The 22,622-nt window shown below is 42.5% G+C and overlaps 1 protein-coding gene across 2 annotated transcripts in view; it reads left to right on the top strand.

The window, feature by feature from the left end:
• The window catches only part of LOC109645270 (low-density lipoprotein receptor-related protein 1-like), a 99,432-nt gene that overhangs the window by 35,767 nt on the left and 41,043 nt on the right, over positions 1-22,622 (top strand). For both annotated transcript variants that reach the window (XM_069538933.1, XM_069538935.1), the window contains exons 4-16: positions 1,659-1,778; positions 2,465-2,593; positions 2,690-2,953; positions 11,795-11,957; positions 13,183-13,405; positions 15,647-15,836; positions 15,940-16,083; positions 17,165-17,401; positions 17,932-18,112; positions 19,241-19,463; positions 20,099-20,288; positions 20,387-20,512; positions 21,229-21,369. In XM_069538933.1, the coding sequence (XP_069395034.1) occupies positions 1,659-1,778; positions 2,465-2,593; positions 2,690-2,953; positions 11,795-11,957; positions 13,183-13,405; positions 15,647-15,836; positions 15,940-16,083; positions 17,165-17,401; positions 17,932-18,112; positions 19,241-19,463; positions 20,099-20,288; positions 20,387-20,512; positions 21,229-21,369 (2,331 nt within the window). The remainder of the gene's footprint in view (positions 1-1,658; positions 1,779-2,464; positions 2,594-2,689; positions 2,954-11,794; positions 11,958-13,182; positions 13,406-15,646; positions 15,837-15,939; positions 16,084-17,164; positions 17,402-17,931; positions 18,113-19,240; positions 19,464-20,098; positions 20,289-20,386; positions 20,513-21,228; positions 21,370-22,622) is intronic.

The raw sequence follows: 22,622 nt of genomic DNA on the forward strand, positions 1-22,622 counted from the left end.
TGTTGCTCTCTCCCCAGAGATGTTGTGTTAGTGTGAAGTGTCTGCCAGCATTTCTGGGCAAAGTGAATCATTTGTGACTGATAGATCTCAGCCAGGTTTGACATGGCTGTGTCTGTTTGACTATGACTCACTGTGTCTTGATTTGTGTCTCACAGGATGTGCAGAGCTCATGCAGCTGTAAACTCTGCTGAGGTTCCATTACGCAGTCAGTCAGCTGACTGGGAGGTGTGATTGTATCGTGCTGTGTTTGTGCCCTTCTGTGTTTGATGTGGAGTATGTAGCAGTGGAGAGGGTTGGGGTTAGCACGAAGTTATTGATTGTCAAATCAGGCCTGAAGTATTTGTTTGCTTTCCTTTCAGGGGTTAGATATCTAATATTTATTGTGCTGGGAGGCACGGTGGTGCAGTGGTAAACATTGAAGCCTCAAAGGTTCTGGGTTTGAACCTGATCTGAGTTTGCATGTTCTCCCTGTGTCCGCATGGGTTTTCTCCAGGTACCCTGACTTCCTCCCATTGTCCAGAGACATGTAGCTTAGGTCAATTGTGTGTGGATGTGAGTGTGAATGGTTGTTTGTCTCTCAATGGCTGCATCAACACTACATTTTCATTTTCCAAATCATCACTCTTGCAGTCCCTAATTTTCTTAAAACATAGAAGTTTGGAAACGCTGCTGGCCCTGTTTTAACTGACTCCGGGGCTGCATTGTAGCATCGACAGGCAAAAAACCCCATTTCAAATGAAGAAATTCTCCCACATTCGCCTCCTGCTTGGTTCTTTTCAGTTACTCAAGTGTGGATTAAGACAGTTTTTTCGTTTTAGAGCACCATTTCAGAATTAAATATAGTTGTATGGATGTAGTCTATTTCATCCCTGCTGTTCACTGGTGACCCTTCCACTGAAGTTCCCACTTCTCGCCTCTATTGTCAGCTTGGATTGGCTCCAGCCTCCCTGGAACCCTCGAAGGAAAAGCAGTGTAGATAATGGATGACAGGGTTTGTTTTACTCGAGGCAATTGCTCTCATCAATGTTGGATTCTGGTCTAATAGATGTTTTTTTGTTTTCAGTGCCAGATTGAGAAGCTATGTCAATGAGCCTTTCAGTTTCTGAAATGCTGATATGTACTCGCACTACATGCAACCACAGTTAGTGTGGATCACATTTCACGAATTTCTGATGCTAAGTTGATGAGTAACGGAGCTGAATGTTTCAACATGAGCCTCACTGTCCGGATCAGGCCGGGGGGGAGCATTGTTCAATTATTTAGCTGTACACGACAACAATTAATGCACCTCCACCCTCGCTGAGCTCTAAATGTTCGCCAAAAAGGGGACAATGGCAGCTTCAGCAGCACCTGCTCCTGATACCTACAGGCATGTTGTAAGCTCTGTGTCTGCCAGATAGCACCAAGTGGGATGAATGAAACTTAAGAGATCACAGTATAATTTGTGGGTTTATAGCAGAATGTTAAATGGATTATTACGTAATTACGCGCAAATCCACTTCCCTTTAGAACCGCGGCCGTCTGTGTTTGCAGCCAGGGCGACAGGAAAGAAACATGAATAAACACTCCTCCCTTGTTCCTGTATTTATTGCATCATCATCATCATCCTCTCTCTCTGTCTCTCTCTCTCTCTTCCCCTCTTCTGTGTCTATCTTCAGAGTTCATATCCAACTGCTCGCTCATGGGATGTCAGGAACACTGTGCAGTGACTCCTGGAGGGCCTGCTTGTTACTGTAAAGGTGGTTATGAGATCAGCGCAGATGGAAAGATGTGTAAAGGTGAGTTCTTGTAAGCACCTCATTGATGCCTGCCATTTAGAATATACTGTAATCAATAAGTCAGAATAGAAAAATACCAGATGATTCATCTTGATATTTAATATCTTTATCTGCAGAAACTGCAGCACTGACAGTATGACAAATCCAGTGGATGTGTGCAAAATGTTGTTCACTGTGCAGCATCAGCAGCAAACATAAGCTTATGTGGCTTACACGCTTATCTGTCCAGTAACCCCACATCAGTGCTGCAGTTATTTCAGCCCCCAAAGCTGCAGCTCCACTGTTTACTTAGGTTTTTGAGAAACTCAGCCATGTGCAGAGCACCCAGTGGGTAGTTTAGGGGGTGTGGGGGTGTGGGGCATTTACCACAAAAGCCTGTTTAGATACACTGAAATCTCAGTAGTCATTTGGGTTCACAGAGGACTGACTGGCAGAGATGAGCTTATGTAAGCCAAGCCAATGAATGATCACACAATAAATGAATCACAGACACAACCTGGCAAAAACAAATGACACATGAAATACAGACTTATGCTTGGCTAAGCAGAGTGAGTATTTTTGATCAGCACTTTTATATATCATCTGAGGAAGGGTCTATGTTTTTATATCGGTTCCTCTGTGCTTTCTGAAATGATTACATTTTTTTTAAGTGAGTAATAACACCATTTGTGGTTTTTGTGGTTCAGATTTTGATGAGTGCACAGTGTACGGGACCTGCAGTCAGTCCTGTACTAACACCGAAGGCTCTTACACCTGCTCCTGTGTGGAGGGCTACCTGTCTCAGCCAGACAATCGCTCCTGCAAGGCCAAGAATGGTGAGTACCAACACACACCCGCAGGACTGAATGACCTATCTCTGTTAATGTTCCTCGTGTTTACTCCTAGCTCTGTCCTTTATTTCATATTTCCAGTACCAGTAGATCGTCTGCCTGTACTGTTGATTGCCAACTCCCAGAACATCCAAGCCACCTCTCTGAGTGGCACCACAGTCCACAGCCTACTGTCCACCAGCACCAAACAAACCACCGCCATGGATTTCCTCTATGCCCAGGAGACAGTCTGCTGGATCCACGTCGGGGACTCCCCCTCATCCACAAACCTCAAATGTGCAAAGATCCCCAATCTGAAGAGCTTTGCAGAGGAAAGGGTCATCAACATTTCCCTCAGCCTGCACCGTGAGTACACCACAACATTTCTAAATCACACTGTAATGGTCCAACTGGCATTCAGTGAGCAGCAGCACAGATGTCAGCACATTATGATCTGCACGGACCAATAATACACAGCCCATTTTTCTACACATAATGCATAATAACACACACCATGCCGCCTCACACAAAGTATGTTTTTGTGTGTAGAAGGTTTTAGGATTTTATAATGGGACAAAAGCCAGAGGCAATCTCCATCACTGGTGGCAACACAGCAATCTGTCAAACATCTCATAACTTTTTCAGGCTGAATCCTCCAGTGTTTGGTTGTGGGGTTGTTTATGTGCACATCTCAGACCTGCACCACACTTCATATAACGTATATAGAATTTTAATTTGTACATAACTCACAATGAATTGTGTGTGACAAGCAAGTAACACATCTTCTCACTCAGAAAAGTATATTCCACACTTCTATTGTTCATGCAGGTCTGGATTAGTATAGGAGTGATCTGTACAGCAGGATCATAAAAATGCACTACACCTGCAGCAGGTGGAGCTTGAAACCTTTCAATAAGTTGGCTACACATTTGTTTTGACATACAACTTAACACACACCAAGGGGGTTGTCAACATATGATATTCAGACAATGCAATGGGGGCATTAGTATGAGGTAAGGTGATAACTGAGTCTACCACAGGGTCAACAATATGAAAACATTCAGCATAAAATGCACAACAATGTTGGCCATATAAATAACTCATCCATATGCATGACAGACACAAGTGCAACACCCTGTCAATCAAACCATGCCAGTATCGCAGACATTGTTTGAAGAAAGTCCTGGCTGTGGAACAGTGGACCTGCTCCTTTTCTCTCTTGGAGGACTGCTGGTGGGATCATGGGAAGATGGGACCATAGTCTACATCTGTGTTGTTGACTTGGGCTATGGCCGTATTCTCTTGGGACCCTGTGGGTTACTGCCAGGGTACAGGAAACCAGATGCTAGTAGCCGTCTTTGTTTAACCGAAGTTGGTGCCTCTCCCTTACCCTCGACACAAAGGTCATCATGTCTGGTTTGGGAACCTCAGAATTGTGTTCCTACTCTTTGCAGAGGATGTGGTTCTGTTGGCTTCATCCCACTGTGACAAGTCTGAGTCAAGTCTGAGGAAGTGACGAGAATGAAAGGTTGTAAATACAAGCAGCTGAATTGAGTCCTTTCCTTAGGGTGGCTGTGCTCAGCCTTAGTGATGGGCTGAAGAGTAAGGACATCCAGTGGGAGCAGACTGGTGCTCCTTTGCATTGAAAGGAGCCAGTTGAGTGTCCAGGTAACTGATTAGGATGCCTCCAGGGCAGCTTTAATCCAAAGGTTCTCAGGGCACATCCAACTGGAAGGAGACTCCAGGGAAAGATCTCTGAACTCACTGGAGGGATTAAATATTTCCTATGTGGCCCGAGAACTCATTAGATTTCTCCAAGGGGACTGCTGGAGAGATGGACATCTGGAATACCTTGCTGCCTCTCAGAACCAACCTCAAATATGTAGGATGGAAGGATGGAAACAGGCATAAGTTCAATTGTTTAAGTTATGCCTGTTTCCATTGGATACCTTTTTTGACATCACAGTTCATGAGTTAGGTTCAACTAACCATGAATCATTCAAATCATAAGGCTTGAATATCGATATTAAGTGCATTGTTGCATTTTCCAGTTTTTTGGCCCTGAACCACAGTTGGGAGCCCACTGGTTTCTTATTTAATGCAGGTCGTAGCTGGTAAGTCTGAACACAAACTTTTCTCTGCAACTACAAACACAATACATACATATATAATATCTTCTGACGCTGTTGTGCTACAACCTGAACTCCTCTAGTCAATCACTTTTGTGTTATGGCTGCCATGACACACAGGTACTCTTCACCCACATTTGATGGAGATCTACTTCCCACAACACTCAATGAACTATGTCACACCAACACAGGTTAACTGCTTTTCTTCAACATTTTTAACAAATGATCCTCTCAAGAAATGAAGGGGACGAAAAAATCTTCTAACAGGGCAGAATTTGGCCGAACTTTCCAAACTAGAATGAACATATTTCTTTTCCTATGTGTCTGTCGGTTGTTTTTTAATAAGTGTTGGTTTTAAAGTCAGATGATGACAGGTGGACAAAATATGCCCAGAATTGCGGCCAAAACCGAAACATCAATACCTGCGGAATAGACGTGTCCTTCTCTTTGCTCATGCTCAGCCAGTGAGTCATAAATGACAGTAAGACATTAAAAGCAGCTGTGTTTTTCCTTGACCTAAATTTTGTTTCAGAAGTCAATGAAGATTCTTTTGTCCATAAAAAATGATGGTGGAGATGTAAGAAGTGGAATTAAATGCAGATGTGTGTGCAGCGAATGCGTGATCACCTGCAGGTCTAAAGCTGCCACACCCACACTCTGCATGTTCCTCGCCAAGTCACGGCCGGATTTGTTTGGCCTGCTTGTTTTCAGTGAGTCAGAAGGAGAGTAGCAACAGATACAGCAGCCTCATCTTCACAGAGTCAACAGAGATACTTTAATTTATGGAATTGGTTGACAGATGGTTTGTTATCGCTGCAGTATCATTCGTATCTGCGATTAAAGGACTTTGCTTTTAATGAAAATTGCACAAACATTGCACTCACTTATTTTTATATTTTTTCTGCCCTGTCCTTCCCCAGTTCTCACCACAATCACTTAATTCAACCTCTAATCTCTACACAAGACTAATGCAGACATACAATCATTGTATTGAATAATACAAAAAAAATCTGTTCTTTACCTGCAGAGATTGTGACTGAACACATTCACCCAATGTGCAGAAGCACGTCTCCTTTCGCATCTTATTCCTATGAATGCATTAATATGACAGAAATGACTTTTCCACGCAGGCCATCAGAGAAAATGAAAAGGCCGAATGATGACAGTCGGGCGGCTCTGTCTTCCGCATGCACGCACAATGTTGTGTAGCTGACATTCGCAAATATGTTCATTTCAGACCAGATGATATCAGACAAGCTCGGAACAATGAAAATTATGCATGAGGCATTTTGGCATCCCTCGCAGTAACAAGACGAAGGAGCCTGATGCACATCTCTGTCTATTTTAAGCTTCGAAAACACCAGATGTGTTTCTGTTAAATTACACAGTGCGTCTTTTAATCAATCTGGCTTGTGGGGGAAACACCCAATATAACACCCATCTCCAAATTACAAATAAAAATGACAGTTGCCACAGCGACATACAGATTCCCCGTTAGGAAACATGCATTTGTGCTTAATGAGCAGGATGAGAGTAATGTAAAATCACTGCGGCTTTAATCATGCAACTGTAACTCGGCTCACATTGGACTCTGCAATTTAGGGAGCAGAAGAATTTGCAGGAAATTCCAGCAGCTCCAGCTGGGTTCTCCACGCCTGCTCCCCCACACAGATATGCACACCCATACATTCACTGTGGTGCTCATGTGCAGACTCACACTGATAGGATGTGTATGATGGATGATGTAGAATTAGAGCCGTATTGTTAAAATAAAGGAGGCAATTGAAGCGAACATCATATCCTGTACCCCTGTGACAAAATTGATATTTTCACATAGAAAATGATGTCAAAGTTGTGAATGTTTTGCAGAATAAAAACAACCATATTGGGGTCAAACAGGGGCTGGATACGCTGTAAAACATGGGATAAAGCATTAATTTAAATATTTATTTTGGCTTGGGCATGCTTTGACCACTCAGCCAAACCCCAACAGCATGCTCAGCATCAGCACAAAAAAAAAAAAAAAAATTTATACATGTAATTCAAAGTGCAGATTTTTCACATCTGTTCCAGTCCATAATCTGGAGCGGCTGTCCAGACGCAGACAGCGGGGTTGATCTTTTTGGACAGTGTGCTGGCGTGTGAAGGTGACAGAATGGGAGGAGCAGCTTTATGATTACAGTCAACATAGAGGGAGCAGCCAATTGCGAGGGGTGAACATACAGGAAATGATGCTGAGCGGTTGGGGTGACTCATGACCTCAGTATGCCACAGATGAGTTGTCCAGATGTGTCTCCGCCCCCCCTTCTCTCTCTCACACTCTCACTCTCTCTCACTTAGTTTCAGCTTTCAGAGTTCATGAAACTTTCTCTCATTCTATACCTGACAAGTCCTGGTTCTCCGTGCTAGTACTTATTCCAACCAGAACCATTCTGCTGTGCTTTCACAACACGATCAGAGACATTCTCCTGTTGCATTCTTTATAAGTAAAAGGCAAACTGCAGAAAATCAGGACTGAAAATGGATTTATTGTAACATGTAACAAATGATTTATTGATGCAGGAACCAAGCAACTTTTTAACACATATTTCCCTGGTGAAAATCAGTTCAAGGGGTGCTGAGCTGCAGAGCTCTTCCTGGGAGGAAATCTTTTAACTTCACTTTTCATTCAGTGAAAAGTCGACGCTGATGCCCCACATGCAAAAGAGGACTGATCCCTCTCTCCCTGTCACTAAGCCCCTCTTCCTCCCTGCTTGTACTGTAAGAGCTACAGTACCTGCCCCCACTCCTGCGCAGTGAGCTTGCACAGTATGCTGCTTAACACAGACACTGGCATGAAATCTCCTTAAGAGGTCATGGGCTGTTGAAAGGCAAGCCAGTCAGCACTTTTTTCAGATCGTCTCTACATCCAACGCACACTCTAGTTCAGCTTTAAAGCTGCTCCTCCTCCTCATTACCCCTCACACACATTAACCCTGAACTACTAGACATTTCTTTTCATCTAAAACTAAACTAGTCTATTCTCTTCATTTCCCTTGGTCCTGTTGCTGTGGCGGACCTCACAAAACCACATTTAGAGCCCGAAAGATTCATGTTTGTTTGTTTCCAAATGTGATGCTTTCTCCAGATGGGGAGTGTTGCAGGGACATTTTAGAGGTTGACATAAAAAGGAAAGTGGGGGTTGGGTTAGTGCATGAACATTTGGTGTTAAAGCTTCACTCGCAGTTGTAATTGTTGTGGCAAAAGGTTCTTTTCCCAGGTGAGGAATGAAATGAAACTCAGTTGAACTTGTCTTTGTGGTTGTTAATGCATCAGAAGCAAAAGCTTTCACAACTTTTAAGCTCTTGGCCAAGGGAGACAACTCCTGTTACACAGAATTGCTCTTGTTGAAAGAAAGTCAGCTGGTCATTTATGCTGAAGGTGACAGGGTTGGTTGCGTCTGGAGCCTCGATGATAAGGGATAAGAGTTTAAGTCACACCCTGTCGCTTCTTGACATGACTAAGCAACATAGTGCACTCTGTTTAACATAACACAGCTCATTCACAAGATACAGGATGTCCTAAAATCAATACATGATTTCATTAATAAGTACAATCATAAATGAATATGTAGCATGCAAAAGTCACATGTGATAATATATAATATAATAACAATACATTTTATTTATACAGCTCAAAGGGCTTTACAATAAAATCAGAGCCATGAAGATCAATAAGAAAACGTTTGCAATAATACAAAGACTTAAAAACATAAAACTAGCAAAAGGTATAAAAAGAAGTTAAAATAAATAAATAAATGTAGACATATGAATATAATGACACAGTTAATATAGTAGTTGGTCATGATAAATTGACACAACAGTAATGTGACAGTTCAGAGGTACCAAGGCTGCATTAACTCCATTAAAAGGAATTATGGTGATTTTACAACACTATTGATCGCCTGTGTGAGCAGCGCAGCACCATCAGCGGGTGCCTGTGAAGATGTATGCCCGACACTTCAGCTCCCTCATATAGTTACTGGAGTGAAACTCTGCCTAGAATTGCTCCATTTAACAAAACATACATTATCGAGGCAACCGCTACGAGAGCGTGGAACTAGAAAACACACAGAAAACATGTTGTTTAGAGGAGAGGAGGGGAAAAAATGAAGAAAACAGCCCTTTCTGTTTTTTCAATTACTTATGTGTTGTTCTTTAGTTTTTTTTATAGCATTTCTTCAGACAGTCAGAGCTGCAGTTAATGAATCCAGACTGTTTTCCCACCTCTGGGGAGCAGACAGAAAGGGGAGGGATGCGGGGATGATGCATGGAGGAGGAGAGAGCAGGAAGGAGAATGGGAGGAGATAGAAAAGACTCCGGCATTTCTGTTTAGCAGAAGTGGAGTGAAATGGAGAGCAGGAGGTGTCACAGAGCAAGGGGACGGCCATTTTTCTTTCTTTTTTTCAGGGCTTTTAACACACTCGTCGTATGTTGCACAATCTCCTCTTTCCCCCCTCAGTTGTTTATCCATTGCCTAATCAGTGTGTTGTTGAGCAGCTGGAAGCGTTTAAACAGAGAACTCTGTGTTAAAAATTAAGAGCACCTTTGGGAACACGGCCCCTGATTCCCATAAACCTAAGAAATGCTGCTTCACAATGGCCAAGTTTCCCTAGTGGAAATCAGATATCTCTCACTCTCTCTCTCCATCTTTCGTCTTTCTCGCGTCTTCTGTCTTTTTCTCTCCCTCACTTTTTCTTCCTTTCCTCGCCATCCCTCTGCATTTTTCCACTTTCCACTTTTACATAAACTCAAAATATTTGAAAGTGTGCCATTTCGCCCCCTTTGCTCCCCAGAAAAATGTGTCAGTTGTTCTAAACACAGAGAGCTGCTCTGGAACTTCAGTCAGATTTATTGGTCCATAGCTGCTTAGCTTTCGCTATGCGCACTTTTATTGTGGTCTTATACTGAGGAATCTGCTTTGTCATTTCCCTCCCCCCATTTTCTTCTCTCTCTGTAGATCCCCTGCTTCCCCCCAAATTGGCACAGTGACCTGATCACCCTGGTAAACAAACCACCACATTAGACCTCCACCCTTAGCGCTGAGCACAACATGATCATTGATCAAGGACTCCTGCAGCACGACATTAGTCCTATAACTGGGGTGTTGAGGACAGGTCTGAGCAGAGCAGGGCTCACGGCAGCTGTGAAAATACAAGTTGTGTGGTTTGTGAAAGCCTCGTCCCTCCTCCACACTCACACTTTCTCTCTCTAGCTCCTATACAGAGGTATAGTTTTCACTGTCCATGTAAAAATCAATAATTACAGATGCCATTGTCCATTTTGGAAGAAGTATTCTGATTCTTTACATATGTAAAATCAGCAAAATCAAGGTGTAAAAATACTCAATCAGTAAAAATCTTGCATTTAAAATGTTAAATAATTTATAATTATAAATAAGTGAAAAAGTCCCAGATACGATCGATGCCATCTTGCACAGTAGTGATCGGGGAATGTAGCCATGGCAGCGTGGTTTTGTGGATACACATGTTCAACTAATCACCAGTCTCTCTCAGCTGCCAATTATGACATTTCACCACTTTTGTTTGGCAACTAATTTGTATTGAACTTAATTTTTGCATGTAGACTCAAACACAACTTAAAGATACAGTGTGTAGAACTTTGTGATATCTAGTGTTGAAATGACATGCTGCAGCTGAACACCGCTCACCTCACCCTCTCCTTCCAAACATGAAAAAGAACCTGTGGTAGCTTCAGTTGTAATAAAAACTCAAAAGGTGTTTAGTTTGTCCAGTCTGGACTAATGTAAAAAACATGGCAGCCCCCGTAGAGAGGACCTCAATGTAAATATAAAGTATCAAAAGTAAAAATATTCATTATTCTGGTGGCAGAATATAGCTTCTGTTCAAGATGGAGCTGATTGTAACCTTTTTACACAGTGCTGGATAGTTGGATATTCTGTATAGTGCATGTATCGTCAGGCATCATCAGCATCATGTATTTGCTCATTATAGAGTTTTAAGATGTCAGTATGCCAAGTAAATGACGAAAATAATTTCCTCTAATGATACATGTAGTACAAGTAGAAACAGTATTATATTCAAGGACTGTGGTTAAATAAATATTCTACAGGAAATTCACAATTCTGGACATATAATCTCCCCCATATTCTTTCCTTCAGCCTTCACAATAGCTTTCTTTCTCTGGTCCTTGGCTCAGACTTGTGCGGCTGAGCTGGTGTTTGAGGAAAGGAAGGAAGAGGTGGGAAAAAGAGAACCAGAGAGAGGGGCATATTAATGTCTCATGTTATTCTTTTTCACAATTTTTTCTCCTCCTTCAGACCCCCCCCACCCAACCAACCTCATGTGGTCTTGCACCAGATTCAGCACAGTTTGGACAGATCAGTGGCATTCCACTGTTCTTATTCCCAGCCTAGTCTATGTTGAACTTCTGCAGGCTGTTTATGTTCCACTAAGTGTCTGTGTGGTGCCGTGTGCACGCGTCCAGGTGTTTGATTTTTTGACGACGGGTGGGGTGACGGTCTTTGTTGTGAGCTGAGCCTCGGAGAAATAAACCCAGCGGAGACCACACGCTTTTCATCGTCGCTTAGTTACAGCTACGGCAACATCGCACTCCTCGAAGCAACAAACAGCCCGTCTTATATTCTGTCTGTCTGTCTGAGTGACTTGGAATGACACACACATTACCTGGACACATGTTTATTTGAGTTGGCTGTCATTTGGTTTGTCAGGAAAAACTGCCCCAAGTCAAAACCTGAAAGTGTGTGTGTGTGTGTGTGTGTGTGTGTGTGTGTGTGTGTGTGTGTGTGTGTGTGTGTGTGTGTGTGTGTGTGTGTGTGTGTGTGTGGAAGTAGCTGCTGTACAGTGTTGCTGACTAATTTTCTTCATCACATGACGATGAGTCAAAACTCAACCATCTTCAACAAGTACAACAACATCACACGCTCAAAATGAATTTATTCTAGAACTGAGAACACTGTTTCTGCTTCTCCCCCCCTGCACCTCCTGTGTCATGTCTTACCCCCTCCTTATCCCCCACCCCCCACCTCCTCCATCCAGATGTGGAGCAGATGGCCATCGACTGGCTCACAGGAAACTTCTACTTTGTGGATGACGTGGACGACAGGATCTTCGTGTGTGACAAGGACGGGCAGACATGTGTCACCCTCCTGGACCAGGAGCTGTACAACCCTAAAGGCATCGCCCTGGACCCCACGATGGGGTTAGTTTAAAAAGCACACTTATTGTCACACGCACACATTTTCTGAATGTGTAAAGATCCAAGTCTTTCATGCAAACTAATGGAGTGGAATCAGACTCCTGTCAGTGTTACCCAACTTTGAAATTGGAAAAGAGGCGGGGGGTGGTGGCGAAATGAAGGTTTTGACATTGGAGTAATTGAGTACAGATGTTCTGTTTGCATTGTGTTGCACTGACTGTGTATGTCCATGCTGTTTTTTTGGCTCTTTTGTTTATAACAAGAACTGAATTCCTGAAAGTGTGTGTAAATCTATGGTGCAGGCTTGCACGCATGTGCGTGCATGTGTGCTTGTTGAAGAGCTGTGTTTGGAAAGAAAGAAAACCCTGACTGCTCGAATGTGAGAAGGTGTATGTGTGCACACATTTGCTTCGAGCTACATTCATCCTTTTCATCCCAGGCAATTTTCTCTGCTGTAATTGGTTCTTCCAGTAACAAGGTCAGAGGGATGTTTTTTGTACATATATAATAAAAAAAAAATTGTTTTTTTTGTTTTGTTTGTTATAGTCTGCAGTTTCATTAGAGGGAGAAAGAAACAGCAATGATAACACCATGACAGCAAAAATGATCTTTTGTAGTTCTGTTAAATTTGTGAACACAAACCCTTCACTCACTGACTCTTCTGTATTCGTTAAACTGACAAAAGGGAGTATTGTTATATTTCTGTTTGGCTTCCTCTCCTGGTTACTGGGATCATACTGTTATTTTCCAGCTTTAAGGCCAATTAAACACAGATGTAGTAATAGATCTACTGTGAGCATGATTTGTTATTTGCAGGTTTAGTGTTTCTTCAGAATATTGTTTGTTTATAAATAATAAACTGCAAATGTTCATAATGGAATTTCCAGCCTTGAAAATGCTATATAGGTATCTGAGACATCAGGTATATGTTTTTTAATGCTCATGAATTTCGCATCTGCTCTTTAATGAAGATGGGGGAAAAAACATAACAACCCAAACCTAAAGATACTAAGCAAATAATCACAATTGTTATTACTAAACTAATTATTTTCGTACCTGCTGTCTGGCATCAGAGATTTTTCTCACCATTCTCCTTTCGCTTCCTGAAAAGCTAAATTATAATGATCTCCTTTCGTCAGGGTGGTCATTCAGTTGTTCCAAAGCCAGATGGGCTGAAAATGATCAAACTATCCATCCTGGCTCAGGTCTGATCCTTTTGTTTCCTCAGGAAGGTGTTCTTCACCGACTATGGTCAGATCCCTAAGGTGGAGCGCTGCGACATGGACGGTCAGAACCGCACCAAGCTGGTGGACAGTAAGATCGTGTTCCCGCACGGCATCACGCTGGACCTCGTCAGCAGACTCGTGTACTGGGCCGATGCCTATCTGGACTACATCGAGGTGGTGGACTATGAAGGCAAGAACCGACACACCATCATCCAAGGCCTGCTGGTGAGAACGCAGCTGTACTGCACACACGCCACTCTCTGATCTGCCTTCCATCAGCAGAGAGATAATCTGGGTTTAATTTACGGTCCTTCTGTCTGCTATTCATAAGGCTCTGAATCACAGTCTGTTGGGCTGTAGAGTTCCCTATATATCTGTAACGCACCTTATGTTTCTCCTGTGTGCTGCTGTAATGTGTTCTTAGCCGGTGAGTTACGAGCGAGGGGAAGATGGTTGACATTTGGTTTTTCATTGAAGCCGCTGATGAATAGTGTCTAATAACAAGGCTGTTAATGTTGTGCTGCTGCTGAAGCACAGTGGCTCTTAAACCTATTACTGTGATCTGTGGAGAAGTAATGGCTTCTATTTACTCACCGAGCCTTAGGACACACAGACAAACCACAATCTCCAGCTGTGTGTGTGCGTGCGCATGTGTGCGTGCGTGTGCATGCACCTGTAATAGGGCATTAGTAAAGCCTTCAGGCAGAGGTTATAAAGCAGTGTTTTTATTGATGATGCTGTTTTTTGGCTGCTTTATCTGCAGCATTTGTCTCTCGTTCTAACTTGTCTCTTTAAGCTGCAGGGAAACGTGTTTGTGAAGGAAAGTTTTTCGAGATACGGGGGGGTTGTTGAAAGAGAGCGTCATGTGCTGGCTCATTCCCATTTTTGACATATTTGGTTCGGATGTTGCCTCTGGATACTTAAAAATAGAAATCAACACTAAAGCTCGATCGAGGGGCAGATATCGATATAAGGAAGTAAAAATGTACGATACCAATACATTGGTTTATATGTACATAAATCATGTGATGTAAATGTATTGAGGCTACAGTTTAACCATTCAATGTACTATAAAGGAGTAGGGCCGGAAAATCAGTAATTATCAAGATAATGTTCATCAGTATCAATAACAAAGGTTCAATAAACACTGATATAATGCTTATCCATTCTACACAGTGAGGAGGTTTAACACAATTGAGTTTGTCATTCTCTTCCCTTAAAAAATAGGTGACATTTAACATAATAATTGTCAATATTGACTGATATGATACTTCCCAGCCCTGCAAACAAAGAAAAGCCAACTACAACTAAATATATAGCACTTTAATAGAGTAAAAAAATATATAAATGCACATGTTTTCTGAACAGTTTTATGCTGTAAGAATTTCATACAAGCAGACATACATGCAGATAATACTGAATGTTTGTGAAAGGCTCATATCGGCCAATTTTAAATCATTCAGGCTCTAAGCTTTAGCTTTTTTCTCATGGCTAACGTTGGTCTGGCTAGTCTTGGTTAAATGTGTGAGTAAATGTGACACAGAGCAATAACATGTCTCCTCACAGTTTCATACTAATAGGTTTCCATTGACTGTGTCACCCTCACAGAGCTTTGCCCTCCAGCCTTTGTTAATAACTGTGTATCTTATTGGCTGTGTGTGTCTCTACGACCCGCTGAGCTCCTTACAGCCTGCTGTGACAGATGGCAGTCCTGCCTCAGGTTTTTACACCGCTGCTGTGATGCCGCCTCTCGAGACACTGAGTCAGATTTGACTGTCCTCGTCTTCCTGATTGTCTTTTCAGATTGAAGCAAGTTTGTTCGAGTCTTTTGTGAAATCTCTGGACGCTTTGTCGCTTTACAAAACCACTTTATACGTTTGTCACGCAACACACCAGTTTCTGAGTGAGTGGCTTTTAAAATTGTATATAGAGACACTTCCAGAAGAGTTATAGTAAACAGTTTAAACACGGTTCCACATCAGTGCACATGGTTTATTTGAATGCAGGTTACCATGGCAACAGTACATCTTCATGCAGTAGCGTCTCTCGTCTCCTGATATAGAACATAGAGAATTTGGTAAAATGTTGCTTCACATTGTATTGGGGCATTGTCTGAATGGTTTTGGTATTTTTCATATATCGGGACACATTCGTCTGTGTTACTGTTTACACACATTGTGCGCTGCAGGAGAGTTCAACACTGAAAAGAGATCTTAGAAGACGTGCACAACTGAAGTGAAGATTTAACATGCAAAGGCAGCACTGATGTGAACACTGTCCCTGTCGGAGCAGATGAAACTTAAACATCTAAGGAAATTTAGTTTTTAAAGGCAGATCAGTCTTACCGTCATACCGTGACAAGTGTTTGACCAAATGATTGGAAACAGCTTTTAGCTGCAAGTAGGACCACATCAATGAACTGTGCTTTTGTGAAACCTTCTTTAATCTTCCATTATTCTTTTTCAGATTGAGCACCTCTACGGCCTGACTGTGTTTGAAAACTATCTGTACGCCACCAATTCAGACAACGCCAACATGCAGCCAAAGACCAGCGTGATCAGGGTCAATCGCTTCAACAGCACAGACTACCAAGTAGTGACCAGGGTGGATAAGGGAGGAGCTCTGCACGTTTACCACCAGAGACGTCAGCCTCCAGGTTGGCCACACACACACACACATGGACACATACAGGAACACACTTTAGTGTATCATGCACGGCTAAATGATGTATTAATACTTGCCATCCTCTTGGTGTCCAGTGCGGAGCCATGCATGTGAGGTGGACCAGAATGGGAAGGCTGGAGGCTGCTCTGACATCTGTCTGCTGGGAAACGGCCACAAGACCCGAACCTGCCGCTGTCGCTCTGGATTCAGTCTGGGCAGCGATGGCAAGTCCTGCAAAAGTGAGTTATGTTTCAGCAACTGCAAATCTACACATCTTCCTTCACATCGTCCACAAAGAAAGTCCAGTCATGTAAAGATTCTTCAAACATTCACTGAAGTGGGGACTCCAAACCTGCGTTCTGCTGTTGCCAGGTGGTACGTTCAAAGACAGTGAGGAAGCATAGGTAATTTATAGTAACATACAAATATTTATTCCGTCGGTCGTATCCCAGGAGGAAGAGAGGTATATATAGTTGGCTAATTATAATATCAAAGATTTAAACAGATTCCTACCTGAAATATTAAATATCACTCAATATAATAATTAAGAAATACATGAATAAAGCCAAGTAATGAATAAATGGTTATATATCACTATAAGAATCAGCTAAATGAACATAGTGAAAATAAGTAGATTAACAGTCGAAATAGTTGAATTAAAGTAATGGATAAATGTTAAATAGCTAAATCAATATAATATTAATAGATAAACACCTGAAAACTTCCCGTGGCAAAAAGTAACTGATAAACGGTGCAATTAGCTAAATAAACATTAGTAGACAAACTGGAAATTGAGCAAAGACGTTCTGTTAGTAAAGGTAATAAATAAATGATTTTTGCCTGTTAGTAACACACTTACTAGCTTCTTCTTAGAGCAACTAAAATCCAAGGGCAGCCAAGGTTTGAATCATGGATGCACTTCTCCCCTGAGCTGCAGACTGGAAAAGAGCTCTGAACAAAGTAGCTGAGCTGCACCATAACTTAGTCTGGCTCTCTAACTCCCCACCGACCTCTGCGGAAAGCTGTCTTCCTGATTCAGCTTGTTCCCGAGAAGTGTTTTTAATATTCTATCAACCATTAATAGCTTCATATTGATCCGCCGTCAGAGAAGAGACTGTCCTTGAAAACAACACGGTTGATTTAACGAGATCTTTACTCCTCTGTCTCTCCATTGAAAATCACTTTATTTTCATTTAGGGCTACTGCTGAGTTTGTATGTTGTCAAGTCATCAAAGCAAAACACTTTATAATTAACAGACAATTAGACATACAAATGCAGATCTAAGTCACACCCATTTCCCATGTCTTGTTTTGCCGCAGAACCCGAACACGAGCTCTTCCTGGTCTACGGTAAAGGTCGCCCAGGGGTCATCAGGGGCATGGACATGAACGCCAAGGTGCCAGATGAGTACATGATCCCCATAGAAAACCTGATGAACCCCAGAGCGCTGGACTTCCACTCTGAGAGCGAGTTCATTTACTTTGCCGACGCCACCAGCTACATCATTGGACGACAGAAGATTGACGGGACGGAGAGGGACACTATTATGAAAGAAGGTCGGTGCAGAGACTTTTTGATCGTGTGACAACAGAACCAAGGCAGAAAACTGTGTGAAACCAATGACTCAGACTTTCCGCTCTGTGTTTGACACTGAATATACTCTTGCAAGGAGGCATTTAAGTTACAACTAGAGGATTTGGCTCAGATTTTGGCTGTAAATTAGTTTTTTTTTTTTTACAGGTTTACAAGAGGAGACAAACAACCACAAGCTTTATACTTATTTTACAAGCTCAAACCCTTGTTAACAGAACCATATTTGTCTGTTTTATGTTAATTACTATTTAGATCAAGAGTTTCATCGCACCACACTCATTTCCAGTCAAATAAAAACATGTTTTCAAAAGGTTATATATGCATCAATAGGCAGTGATCCAGTATGAGATCAAGGCTTAAACCTAAAACTATAAAAAGTTAAATTCTTGGTTTTCATTTATGCCAGACTTAGGCAAACAATTTGGAGTGAGTGGTGTTCATATCTGTGCTGCAGAAACAGACTTCTCACTCACAGTTTGTGTTTGCGTCTCAGGGATCCACACAGTCGAGGGCATCGCTGTGGACTGGATGGCCGACAACTTGTACTGGACGGACGACGGCCCCAAGAAAACCATAAGCGTGGCTCGGCTAGAAAAGGCTTCACAGACGCGCAAAACCCTCATCGAAGGAAAAATGACTCACCCTCGGGCCATTGTTGTTGATCCTCTGCACGGGTAAGTGCGATGCATGGAGCAATGAAGCTTGGTGTGTGTTTTTGTTTCTTCCAGAAAAAAAGATGAAGATCATTAAACAAAATCTGGACTTTCACTGTCTCTGTAGAGAAAAAGGCGGCAGAAAGGTGCAAGATTGAGGCAGCACTTGAAATGATGGTGATGTTGAGGTGGTTAATGAAGTATGATAGTGTGTGTCTGTGAGGCCGTGCAATATACAGTGAGTGATCGCTGAGATGAAATAATCTTGCAGCTCTGACTCACCTCTCACCAAACTCATATCTCTCTTCACCCTCTTTCTCTCTCTGTTTCACTTATCTCTCCAGTTAGAGTTCTTCATTACTTTTATTACTTGCAATGACTGTCTCTTCACAACAATTAATAATATTTTTATCTGCGTTTTTCTGACCCTGAAATGTAAAATCCCTTTCGTCCATATTTATCACTCGCTATTTATTCAAACAGATGAGACACTTGCACATTAAATGGTAGATTTCCACAAGCTTATTAACATGTAGGTATATCTCTGTCTCACTCTTTCAAATTGCTCTGAATCTTTGCAGTGAAAAGAACTCACTTATTGATATGACCTCCTCTCTCTCTCTCTCTCTCTCTCTCTCTCTCTCTCTGAAAAACACTTGCTCATAAACACACACGCTGTGGATTGCAAGAGACAGGGTGGTGTGTGTCCACACAATCCTCAGAGGAAAGACACTTGCCTGCACTAATGCCTGTTATCAATCAGGTTGAGAGAGGAAAAGAGGCAGGAGGAGGAGGTAGGACTTTGCAGAAAAGGAGAAGAAGAGGCAGATGGAGAAGGAAGCATGAAAAGTTAATGCTAATGTCAGTCATATTCCAGCAGAGGGGAGGACGTTTAGAGTTTTGCTTAATGTAGCTTGTCAGAGCTGCAGTGCTCACAGGCTAAGCTGAGATCAGGTGGAGATTGACTCTTCCTGAAGTACCTGGTGACACTGGTTCGGCCTGTGGGCAGATTAAATGAGGGCAGCTTAGATGTGCCTCTGTCAATACCAGGTTTTTCTTCAAGATGTTCCAACAAACTTTACTCCTTTTTTTTAGTTTTGCTATCTCAGATGTGCACTCATCTCACCAGTCCCTCTGTTGCCTCCTCAGGTGGATGTACTGGACGGACTGGGAGGAGGACCCCAAGGAGAGCAAGCGAGGCAAAATCGAGCGGGCGTGGATGGACGGCTCCAACAGGAATGTGTTCCTGACCAGCAAGACTGTGCTGTGGCCCAACGGCCTGAGTCTGGACATCCCACAGGGCATCCTTTACTGGGTGGACGCCTTTTACGACCGCATCGAGATGGTCTATCTCAACAGCTCAGAGCGCAAGGTCAGCCGTCCGCCATCGTTCAGAATCCTTTTGCTGCAGTCTAGAGACGGAGCGGCTCACTGGGGTGAGAGCGGGATATTATTCAGAGCAGCTATGAATGAGCTTTAAAGCAGTGGAAGGCTGTGGGTGGTCCGTCACCATGCAGTCAGGGTCTGTTTTCTAACTACTGGTCAGTCCTTGTGGCTAAATATGATATTTTGTTTCATGATATTTTTATTTTAGGGCCTCATAGATTTATGATCTGCTTTTTATAACACTATTGCTTAGACACTCGTTAGGCCTTTACCTAGTGCAATTTTAATTTATATAAAAGACTTTATAAAAAAATTTACGTCCGAACTACACATCCTCCCACTGCCCAGAACTGAAGCTGAAATATCCGGCAAACGAACATGCACATTAAGAGCCACAGTCACAGTAATGATTGGGTAATAGAGCCGCTATAGCAAGTCCCCCCGCCCCCCAATAGCTTCAAATAACTTATTAAAACCATACGTAGTGGAAAATGAACAAAATTAATTTAAGTGTACTTTGACTTTTTAATTTGGTCCAAGTCCCATCTGCTAATATGGAGGAGGCAGGGTTTATAACCATAATCACATTTTTCCATCTTTTTGTTTTCCTCATATCACCAGACGGTGTACGAAGGTCAGGAACTGAACCACGCCTTCGGTCTGTGCCACTATAAACACTTCCTGTTCTGGAACGAGTACCGCAGCGGCAGCATTTTCAAGTTGGATACAACAACCAGCACCGCTACTCTGCTGCGCAATGAGCGACCGCCCATCTTTGAAATCCGCATGTACGATGCTCAGCAGCAGCAAGGTAACGCGCGGCGCATCACACAGAGATCGGGCTTCTATTCAACCATTTATGTACGTTTGTTCAGAAGCCATGACAAAAATGTGTACATTCATCCACAGGCTCTAATGCATGTCGTGTGTACAACGGAGGCTGCAGCAGTCTGTGTTTGGCCATACCAGAAGGCAGACAGTGTGCCTGTGCAGAAGATCAGATATTAGACCCAGCCGACAACACCAGCTGCAAAGGTACAAACATGATGCATTGTAGGTCTATGTGTTTGAAATGAATTCAGTAAGTTACATTTATTTAACAGAGAATCTGTCCAAAAGTCACATAGCACTTAATATAAATTAAAACACCATAGAATGTTGTAATAAACAATAAATATATGCAATAAGAGACTGTGAATAAACATGCAACAAACTGCACTAGAAATGCACAGTTTTAAACTCTACAGTGCAAGAGAAAGGCCAATATGAATAAATGTTTTCCTCATGGAGGTATATTTACATAGTTTTATTACCAGTATGGTGGACAAGATGAGTCAAGCTGTGTGACAGGGACTGAGTATGTGTGAACACACCAGAGGAGACCACAATTACAGCAGCTTAATGTTACACAGTCTGTGTGAGGGCCAGAGCATCAAGGTGTTCTTGTTATGTGGCCTAGCCCCACTTAAGTCAAAGAAAGATAGATATAAGATATAAGACAAATACGACACAATATAAATCAACAAACTATTTGTTGCTCTCATAATTGTCTTTCCCATGTATGTCTTGAATTTCACTTAGCTGCTGGTCAGCTCAGGTTTATCTGTATGGGTGGGCAAACTTTTTATAGTTATAAGTGCTCTTTTCCACAACCCCCCTGCATTTCCCTTTGCAGCGTTTTGAAATCAAAGACTCTATCCTGCCTGTGAGCTCTTTCACATTCTGTTATTCCTCCACTTCTCCCTCCACAGCCAACCCGTCCTACGTGCCCCCTCCTCAGTGCCAGCCTGGAGAGTTTGCCTGCAAGAACAACCGCTGCATCCAGGAGCGCTGGAAGTGTGACGGAGACAATGACTGTCTGGACAACAGTGATGAGGCTCCTGAGCTGTGCCGTGAGTTAAACACACACAAACGCGCAGAAGAGTGAGGATCAGTCCACAAAGGAATCCGACCAAGCCCAGGACAAAACTAACGGAGCCCAACCTAAACCTGACAGGCATTCTGTTTGTTTTCCTGAACCACAATATAATTTCCAACTTTTTGTACAAACCCAGCCCCGTCCATCTGGACCTGATCTGACAGGTTGGTCTTGGTGTCCAGACTCTAAAGCCCCTTTTCCACTGGTCAAAAACCCACTAACTCCCAATAACATCTGGCCTTTTATATGCAATAGTAATAGATACGATCGACCTTCCCTCCTGGGTCAAATGAACAGTAGTTATTTATTAGTTCAGGCTCTGATCGGTTGTGATGGAAACCAGACACACAGGTGAACATGCTAATTTGCAAGAGAGCGAGGTGAGAGAGTGCATCAGTTGTTGGTGCGTTTGTGACGTTAAAAATGATGCACTGAGGGAAAAAAAGAAACCCAAACTCCTACTGTCGATGTTTAAGCCTTTTTTAGCGCATTTACTTGCATTTAAGAAACCTGCATATACCAGCTCATTTTTGTGTCAGAGAGGTTTTAACACACACATATAAAGTGAACTTACCTACAATGAAACAGTGACGATTTCATTGATAGACATAATACCTCTCTATTGGTTTGGTCATTTTGACAGGATCATTTCACAAAAACAAAATCCAGACGAGATCAAGATGGAGAAATCTGAGAGCAGAAGTTCCTCGAGGGCACAGTAGCAGCCTGGCTGCGATGAGAAGGACTCTGAGTGCAGACAAACAGATTTAGTTACACACTAACAGAGACTATCTGAGAGCGAGTGCATGGTTTTTAGGAGACGCATTTCCAAATCTGAATGTGAAATGAAGAAATAATGCTCTCAAAATGAAAGAGCACGCTCTTGAATACAAAGAGGAAAGAAACTCCATACTCTTGTTGGGACAGAGTCAAATGACCTCTGGCAGTCTGAATTTGACAGCCTGGTGACGCCAACAATGAAATGAGAGAGCGGACTCTAAATTGTGCGTGTGTGTTTATATGCACAAATTGTGTGTGTATGCGAGTACACAGTGTGTGAGTTTATGTACGAGGAGGAATGTAGCAGAGTCTGTGAATCTGGAAAATCTCTCTGTCTGCATGTCTGTCTGTCTGTGGTCAAAGCACAGACACGTTCCCATTCCTGACAAAAACAGAAATCCAGTCCAACGCAGCTAGAATATCTGCCACAGCGTCACGACTCTCCAC

Source organism: Paralichthys olivaceus, chromosome 2, assembly GCF_024713975.1.
Source record: "Paralichthys olivaceus isolate ysfri-2021 chromosome 2, ASM2471397v2, whole genome shotgun sequence".
Taxonomy (NCBI): domain Eukaryota; kingdom Metazoa; phylum Chordata; class Actinopteri; order Pleuronectiformes; family Paralichthyidae; genus Paralichthys; species Paralichthys olivaceus.